Genomic DNA, 9,685 nt, shown 5'->3' on the forward strand with positions numbered 1-9,685 from the left:
AGGTGGATTCTGGCGGGGAGAAGACAGGAGGAGCCTAGAGTTGGGGAGGTCTCTGGGACTCGGTAGTGCTGGGTGGTACCGGAGTGCGGGGCGGGGCTGAGGTCCCCCGGCCAGAAATGGAGAGGTTGTTCCTGGATCCCCTGTCCGGTCAGTGGGAGAAGCACCTGCCTCCCGCATGCCCTCACCTAACCAGAGCGGGGATTTTCTTGGCCCCTCCTGCTGGCTTTTCAAGGAAAGTGAAAGTGAAAGGGGGAAGAGAAGGCTTCGGGGCTGAGGAAATAACGGCGCCATGAAGCCCCAGTCCTTGCTTCTCGCTATGACTTTGGGTGAGGAACTCGTAGCCTAGGAAAAGGGGAGAAAGGGGTGGGGGTGACCCCACCATGCGCTCAACAACGCTGGGAGGGGATGGAGGTCGGGTCATCTGACATCTGGACCGCCCCCTCACTCGCATCCCTTTCCCCTAGGCCTGTCGGTCACCGTCTCAGCGGGCCCCACAGTGATAGAGTGCTGGTTGGTGGAGGATGTGGGCCAGGGCCGCCTGGCCAAGAGACCCGCTGCACTGCTGCTGCGCCAGGGCCCGGGGAGCCCACCTCCTCGGCCGGACTTAGATCCCGAACTCTACCTCAAAGTGCATGGTGAGTCATTCCGGACTCGCCCCCAACTCTGTCGCCTCCACCAACCCCCTTTTCTTTAGGTCGCGCAGTGACCTCGGGCCTGTTTCCCCCAGTGTAAAATAAACCCGGATTACCTCTAAAGCTCTCACTACCGGATAGTGTGTGAGTTTGAAATTCCCTGGACTCTGCCTTCCGTGCCCCTTTCCTGGCTGTGACTACAGCTGCAGCTCCCTTCTCCGCGCTCACAGATGGTGCGGGATCCCTCCAGGCGGCCTTCAGGCGGTATCCCCCGGACGTCTCTGTGCCACACTGCGAGATGAGCCACTACGTCCCGCTCCCCGCCTCCGCGAATTGGGCCAGCGGCCTGACCCCGGAGCAGAGCTGCCCACGGGCCCTGGACGGGACTTGGTTCATGGTCAGCATGTCCAGCCCAGTCCTCAGCCTCTCCAGCCTCCTGCAGATACAGCCGAAGCCTCAGCCCGAGCCTGCTTTCATCACCATGGCAACAGGTAGGTGGGCAGGGGAAGTGGACACGTATGGGTAGATTGTAAGGGTCCAGATGAGCCTCTGACTCACCACCTGGACTTGAGCCAGTCATTTCCCCAGTCTGGCTCAGTTTCCCTATTTGTAAAGCGAGGCAGTAGGGCTGGAATTAGTCTATCTCTACCGCTTCTTCTAGCCCCGCCCAAAAACAAAAACAAAAAAACCCCACCTTTGCTGGTTGGGAGCAGGGCTTCATGGTGTTCTGAAGGACGGAACTATGGAGAGAGGCAGGGTTTCCCGATACCAGACCTTAAAAGTTTTTGGGAGGTGGGTTGGAAGATGCTCAGAAGCCAGAACTTTTCTCAGCCCTCCTGCCAGATCTCTGATCTAGGCACCTTTGCGGTTCACCATGTTTCAAAAAACCAGTCTTTGAACCCCCACACCGCGCCCACAAGGCTCTCGCGCTCAAGGTCACTGATTTCCCCTGACAGCCCCTTCCCTTTTGACGCAGGAGGATGCGCTGACTGTGGTCGCCAAATGGTGGGCTCGAGTAGGTGGGAGGGACACTGCCGGATGCCTGATGGTTTCCTACTGCAAGAACCTCGTTTATTACCTCCTGTTACGCGCGTTACACGGGGTAGACACTGCTGGGCTCAGGCGAGGTGAACGAGTGGGTGGGTAGAGCAAGAATGGAGATTAGGAGCTCTCCCTTCTTGAGTAGGATATGAGTAAAGTCCTTACTACCCCCATTCGTATGCGATTTTATTATGTAAACAGCACAGTCTGACCCCAGCCGAGCCCTGCGCCCTTCTTTCCCCAGTACCTCCTCCCTGCCACCCTCCTCACTGAGAGTATCACCCACAGGACCAGGGAAACAGACTCAGCCCTGCTTTTCCATTCTTAGTCCCCAGACCCCAGCCTAAGCAGGGGCAGAGGCAAACTGCTCCTTCTGAGGTCAGTAGCTCTCTCCAGGGGGGAAGAGTATTTCCCAGGGCTGCTGGCTTCACTGAGGTGGGGGAGAGAATATCCTTTTCCCTCTGAGTCTGTTTCTCTAACTATGGAATGTGGATGATCTTTCCCATCTGCCTTTCTGTTGTGACTATCGAGGGAGACACTTGGTTAATTTATTCACTGATGCAATAAATATTTATTAGCACCAAGAATAAATTAGGGCCCTCCAGTTCTCAGTCCAGGCTGCAAATAAGAATACTCTTGGAAATTTCTAAAATATACTGAACCTGGGTCCCACTCCTGGCAAATTAAATAAGAATCTCTGTAGTGGCCCTGGGCACTTTCAAGGGTCACAAAGGTGATGAGACATAGATTCTGCTCTGAAGAAGATTCTTGTCAGATGTGTCCTGGATAATTGTAATGTAGATTAGACAGCAACTTGGGCCATTAAAGAAGTGCAGATAGGGAGCCACAGGAACACCCAGGTGGAAAATTATCTGTCTCACAGACCACTGGGGTAAAAACTGGTTGCTGTTCTCAGTCTTCTTGCTAAGCGCTTCTGCTTGATTAGGGATTTAAGAAAATGAAAATTATTGTTTTAATGTAAGATTAAAAATGGAATATTTCTAGTGTCACAGATCATTGATAATTTTGTTAATAAACATTTATACATTCTTTCTTACCAAATACTTTAAAATGTTCATTGACAAATGTACTTTCTTAACATACTTTGTGTGTATGGCATTTAAATCTCATCATCTTTTAAAACATTGTTTTGGAAAATTTCAAAGATATACAAAAGGAGAGCAAATAGTAAAATTACTACCCATATACCCATCACCCATTTGTATAGTTATTACATTTTACCAAACTGTTTCACCAATTCTTCCCCAACCTGCTTTTTTTTGAAGTGTCTTAAAGTGTATCCCAGGCATCATATTATTTTACTCACAAATACTTCAGTAAGCATCTTTATTAAATAAGAACTTAAAAATCCCACGCCATTACCATACCTAACAAAATAAACAATAATTCCTTAATATTTAATTTTTAAAAAGTTTCCTGATTGTTTCACTGATGTTATTTTAGAGCTGATTGCTTGAATCAGGATCAAAAACAAGTCTATATATAGTATTTGGTTGTTGTATCTGTTTGGGCTGCCATAACAAAATATCATAGACTGGGTGGCTCAAACAATACATTTAATTTTCTCACAATTCTGGGCCTTGGAAGTTCAAGATCATGATCAGGGGGCTAGCAGGGTTTGTGTCTGATAAGAGCTCTCCCCTTGTGGTTGCAGATGGGGCTACCTGTGGCTGTGTCCTTACATGGCAGACAGAGAGAGCTCTGATGTCTCTTCCTCTTCTTATAAGGGCATCCAGGTCTATTAGATTAGGGCCTTACCTTTATGACCTTATATAACTTTTATCACCTCCTTACAGGCCCTTATCTCCTAATATAGTCACATTGGGGATTAAGGCTTTAATATATGAATGGGATGGGGGAACACAGACATTCAGTCCCTACCAGTTTTGACTCTTAAGTCTCTTTTATTCTATCATTGCATCTGCTACTCCCTTAAAATGGTAGTGAATGGGTCATTTGTTCTGTAGAATTTCCTACATTCTGTATTTGGCCAGCTGTTTCTCCATTGTGCCATTTCTCTTGACCCTTTTTTCCTCCATATTTCCTATAAATTGGTGGTTAGATTTAGAGGCTTCACTAGATTTTGGTTTAAAATTTTCCAGTAATACTTTATAATAGTTGTTACCATACACTTTTTTTTAACAGAAAATCAAAAACCTATATAGTTCAAGCTGCAAAAATAGGTAGAAATTTTCCTACTATTCTGGCCCTGTTGTATTCACATTTGTATCTTATAGAGTCCAATTTATGGAATGCAGGTCTAAAATTGCTTCAATAACCCATATTAAAGAGCACTGTTGCCTTAGGGTTAAACTGTAAAACCTTTAGCTTTATTAATCCTGTCAATTGTTTTTAACCATTCAAAAGTATGTTTCTGGATTTTGACAAACTAAGTGAAATTTTTTACTCTATTGAACAAAAACAATCCCACGGGGTTGAGAGAAGTTGAATCACAAGAGAAGAGAAAACTGATTACTAGTACCTGGAGGATCAGGGTATTTCTGGGAGGAAGTAGCAGTGGAACTGACCTTGAAGGCCATGGAGTATTTAGATTTAGGAGAAAATGGGGAGGGAGATTACAATCTGAAGGAACATAACAAAGTAAAAATAACGCCCAATGATTAGAGTTCCTACTTATCTCAAGAAAGGGATTCTATGTGGCTTGTTCTTATGCGGAACCCTTCCAGACCTTTCTTCCAGACCTGCAAGAAAGGTCTGGAAAGGAGGGTTGGGGGCTACGTTACCAAGTACCTTGAAGGCTGGGCTTTATAGGTGATAGTAAACCATAAAAAGTTTTTTTGTGTGTATGCCATTTTTCCTGAAAGCCTGTTATTTTACTTGATTCTTATGAAAGGCAGGCAAGGGTCACATTAGACTGAGGAAAGTATAGATTAAAAGATTTTCCCAAGATATCTAGCAAGTCCATGATGATGAAGATGGTGGAAGTGGTGATAATGAAATAGTAACACCTAACATTTATTGAACATTTTCTATATGTCAGGTCTTGTTCTAAGCATTTATAGGTATGATTCCATTTATTCCTCTCAACAACGATAGGAGGTAGGTACTGCTATTTCCCACATGTCAGAGAGAAAGAAATCTGAGACACACTTGGGCAATTAGGATACTTGCCCTGCTTGTAAGAAGCAGGGCTAGGAGCTGAAACCAGGCCCTCTAGTTCCAGCCTGTGCCCTTAGTTGCTGGCTTCCTAGGTAGCCAGGACTTTTAAACAGATAAGTGACCAAATCAGACTTGCAGACAGCCACCTGTTTGGCAACAGTGTGGAGGATGAAGTGAAGGAGAGATAGACTGAGAAAAGAGAGACCAGAGAGGAGGCTCTTGTAATTGTCCAAATGTACTTTGATAAGAACTTGAGTTGGAAACTGATAGAAGATCTGTTTTGGAACATAGACCCAGGGCCTGGTGAGGATAGCACATAGCACATTATATTTATTTGACAATTTGCTTGTCTATCTCCCTTATTAGACTAAGAAATTTGAGGGCAGAGACTGTCTCATTCACCACTCTGTCCTCTACCTTGAACATCATAGGTGCTCAATAAATGTGAGCTGAATGAATGAGAGGAAGAAGTCTTAGTGACTTGACTCCAAGTGTTTGCCTTTAATGTCTGGGTGGCTGGTGGTGTTCATTCATCAAGGCAGGGAAGACAGGCACTGGAGCAGGGAGGGGAGTATTGCAGAGGTGCTATTGAGATGGTGTATGTTAAATTTGTGGGCCAGACAGGTGCTTAGGTATAATCAGAGCAAATACTTTTGTAGACTTTGTATTCTGCACACTGTTCTAAGTACCTTTCATATATAGGTGTCTTTGTTATCCACAGTCAGGAACTGAATAAATCTGGGCAGCAAGAGGTATTAAATTATTTAACTGTTACTGCAGTAGATAGGTACTATTTTCATCATTATTATCCATATGTAGGAGATTAGGAGGCTGAGCTAAAGAAAAGTGAAGTAACTGGCCCGAGGTCATATAAATAACATTAGAGGAGGGTTTAATTAGAGCTCCAGACACTTAACTGGCATACACTGCCTCAGTGGAACATAGCAATCTGTGTTCAGGTCTGGGGAAGAGCCAGAACCTTCCAGAGTCAGTAAATACTCTGTATAGCACCATAGGACTGACAGTCATGAGTCATCGCTCTCTTTGCCAGAAAACAAAAAAAGACCTGCATCTTCAAAGGTTGTGCATGGAGGTTGGACTGGTTCAGGTTGTGTCAGAAACATACTCAGATCCTGCTGTCCCCAGAGCTCAAATGGTGGTGTTCAGACCAGCCTTCAAGGCTATACCCATTCACTGCCCCATTCACCTCTAGACCTCTCTCTCACTCTCAGCCGCAACTGGGACTCACCCATATCCAGAGAACAGAGGATTTGCAGGGAGGGCTGGGAAATGGTTTCAGAAAAGGTGTCCTCCAAGGAGTGGTTAAATTGGAGTTGAGTCCTCCCTGTAACTCCATTTCTCTATTTTTTGTCTCTTTCTCTCCCTCATGCCCCTCCCAATCCTTTTTTTCCCCATCTTCCCCAGTTGTTTTGACTGTCCTCACCCATACCCACACTCCTCGAATTCAACTAGGACAAGATGCGCTACTGGACTTGAGCTTTGCCTACATGCCTCCCACCTCCAAGGCCACATCTCTGGCCCCAGGTCCCCCTCCCTTTGGGCTGGAGTGGCGACGCCAGTACCTGGGTAAGGGGCACCTGCTCCTGGCTGCAACTCCTGGGCTGAGTGGGCAAATGCCAACTGCCCGAGAGGGGGCAGTGGCATTTGCTGCTTGGGATGATGATGAACCGTGGGGTCCGTGGACCGGAAATGGGACCCTCTGGCTGCCTGCAGTGAGGCCTTTCCAAGAGGGCGTCTATCTGGCCACTATACACCTGCCATACCTGCAAGGGCAGGCCACTGTGAAACTTGCTGTGCAGAGTGAGTGGAGGGACAGAGCTCCCCACCAGTACAGGGTGGACACTGAGATTATGGGGATACCATAGTGAAGAGGGTGCTGGGTAAGTGGGGGGAGAGATTGGGATCCTCAGCAGTCAGAAAGATAATAGGTGGAGGGTCCCTGTGAATCGGGGGGCTTTGGGATAAGGGCTCCTAAATCTGAGGGGATGGGGTCCCTGAGATTGGAGGCTTTGGCATGGGGATTCCTGGGAAACACCAATAGGGAGACAGTGGATTTCCCACTGAGAAAAAACCCAAAACTCCATTTTGGGGAATCAAAGGGCAAACTAAGGGTCTCTGAGGACAATATAGATTGATTCTCCCCATGCTCCTTTCCTACTCTCTCTCCAGAGTCCCCCAAAGTGTCCTTGATGCCAGCACCCCTTGTATGGGCTGCCCCTGGGGAGGCACCCCCAGAGTTGCTGTGCCTGGTGTCCCACTTCTACCCCTCTGAGGGCTTGGAGGTGGAGTGGGAGCTCTGGGGTGGCCCTGAGGGCAGCTTTCAGAAGGCCGAGGGGCAGAGGTGGCTCTCCTCCTTGCGTCACCACTCTGATGGCTCTGTCAGCATCTCAGGGCACCTGCAGCCACTCCCTGTCACCGCCAAGCATCATGGGATGCGCTACGCCTGTCGTGTCCACCACCCCAGCCTGCCCGCCTCAGGGCGCAGCGCCAAAGTCACCCTAGAGCTGGCAGGTAAAAGCCAGAACAGAGAAGGGGGGGTTGGGGGCGCCTGGGAAGATACCATGGGGCCCACCCTCACTCCCTCCACTTGCCAGGTCTTTCTGGACCCTCTCTGGAGGATGGTGTTAGCATCTTCCTGTCTGCCTTTTTCCTCCTTGGGTTCATCAAGATGTTGGGCTGGGTCGGTGAGTGTGAGCCCTACCCAGACTGTGACCCTCCACTGGCCAACATTCCCCACCTACTCCCAGAAATCTGACACCCATCCCTCAGCCCTACCACTCCTCCATCCCATCCCTCTTCAATCTCTCTCCACAGTTGCCTACCAGTCCACTTCCAAGGATTCAAAGGAGAAGGTAACAGGTTCCATCTTCCCTTATCTTTCCCTTCTCATTTTATCCCCTCCCCGCAACTCATCACTGGAGGGAGGCTGCTGGCCTTGTGGCAGAATCCCAGCTTGGAATTCATACAGACCTAGGTTAACTCCTGATGCCCTGAACATGCTACTTAAACAATGCCTCAGTTTCCTTGGGTGTAAGGATAAAAAAAATTTCTTAGGCTGCTGTCATGAGTTTAAATAATCTAGTAGCCACACTAAAAAGGTAAAGAGAAATAGATAAACTTAACTTTAATAATGTACCTGATTTAATCTAATATCCATTAACATTTCTCAATGTAATCAACATAAGAAATTAATCCTTTTTTCTGTCCTCAGTCTTAAAAAACAGGTGTATATTTTAAAGTGTCAGCTCATCTCAATTCAGACTAGCCACATTTCAAATGCTCAATAGACATATGTGGATGGTGGCTACCATATTGGACAGTAGAGCCTCAGAGGGCTATTGGGAGGATTAAAGGTGATAGTCCATCTCCTTTGGGAGATGCAGGAGGAAAAGCACCTGGTATAGTGTCTACTAGGGAGAGAGCACACAGAAAATATTGCCCTGTTCTTCTGCCCATGATGGTTTTCACTTATCTCTGGGTCAACCATGAGCACTTTACCCCATTTTTTAAAACCCGGAATTCCTTACCTTTTTACTTCTCTTCCAGGAAACACAGTGAGGACACCCACCACCATCATGGGGAAGCCACTGTCATCTCAGATCTAAGCTACTGTAGTAGCTCCCCCAAACACCACTGTCATCATCTGCTCCTGTTCCCTTCAATCTCAATCTCTCTCCACTGAGTGATTGGAATGTTTTTTTAAAACACAAATCTATTGCTTTCACCTTCTCAGAGCTGTAGGGTAGTGGTTCTCAAAAATTTTGGTCTCAGGACCTCTTAAAAATTGTCAGGGACTCTAGAGAACTTTTGCTTATGTGGGTTATGAACTGTACATATTTATTATACTCTTACTTAAAACTGAGAAAAATTTAAACGACAAGCATACACAAAACATAGATCCCATTAGCTGTGATGACAATGTCAATACACTTCATGAAGCTTCTGGAAAACGCCACTATACATTTTTTAGAGAATGAGCATGAAAAAGTCAAACATGTTAGTACTGTTATGAAAATAGTCTGAACTTTGCATACCCCCTGAAATAGTCTCAGGTCCTCTGGGACAGAGACCACAATTGGAGAACCAGTGCTGCAGAGGCCTAATCCATTCTCCCTCGCTCCAGCCACTGCTTCTCTCTCCAACCTCGCCTGGTGCCCTCCAACCCTCTTGTCAATGCTCAGCGCGGCTACTCCTTTCCTCCGCGGGTACCAGAGCCAGAGCTCTGTTACCTCTGCCTAATCCACCCACGGCCTTCCTGGGCTCCAGACCAGGTCAGCCCCGCCATTCCCCCCCTCAGACCGCCGCGAGTCCATCTCGCGCGGTTCACCACTGTTGTATTTACGTGATTGTGCGAGTAGTTAAACGCGTCTCCTCTCCGCACCGTCTGCCCACTGCCGTAGCCCCTGCGCCGGCACAGGACCGGGCGCCCACTGGAGGGCGCTCAAGATAAGAAATAAGAGTATTCTTCCTAAGTATTTAGAAACCGGTGTTGGACCAAATACCTGTTGGAAGGATGCGGCTGCTCGGCTTAGGGACCGCCGAGGGACAGAACGGTCAGCCAGACCCATGCGGGGAGCGGATCTAATCGTGTGGGAATAAAGTGTTTCAGTGCTTCCAGCAGGGTGTCTCATTTTACCCCAGGGCTCTCCTTGCCAAGCACGACTTCCAGTCACCTCTGGTGCCTTCCAATTACTACGACCTCTCAAACGCCATGGCGGCAGCCGATACACCTTCGAAACAGTTTGGGACCCGGTGCCACTAATGGCGGGCAGGATACCCTCAAGCAGCGGGTTCCCCAGGGACAACAGGAGAGAGCGGGGATCCAGGATTCGAGCGCCGGAAACCCGGGA

At 47.7% G+C, this 9,685-nt stretch overlaps 1 protein-coding gene across 1 annotated transcript; it reads left to right on the plus strand.

Moving 5' to 3' along the window:
- Positions 1-179: 179 nt before the first annotated feature.
- On the plus strand, positions 180-9,452 carry TAPBP (TAP binding protein). The gene is made up of 8 exons (XM_017658910.3): positions 180-326; positions 465-635; positions 863-1,123; positions 6,240-6,635; positions 7,005-7,346; positions 7,430-7,519; positions 7,650-7,687; positions 8,382-9,452. The coding sequence occupies exons 1-8, from the start codon at positions 290-292 to the stop codon at positions 8,391-8,393; spliced, it is 1,347 nt and encodes a 448-aa protein (XP_017514399.1). The 5' UTR covers positions 180-289; the 3' UTR covers positions 8,394-9,452.
- Positions 9,453-9,685: the final 233 nt, after the last annotated feature.

The sequence above is a fragment of the Manis javanica genome, chromosome 16 (genome assembly GCF_040802235.1).
Source record: "Manis javanica isolate MJ-LG chromosome 16, MJ_LKY, whole genome shotgun sequence".
Taxonomy (NCBI): Eukaryota; Metazoa; Chordata; class Mammalia; order Pholidota; family Manidae; genus Manis; species Manis javanica.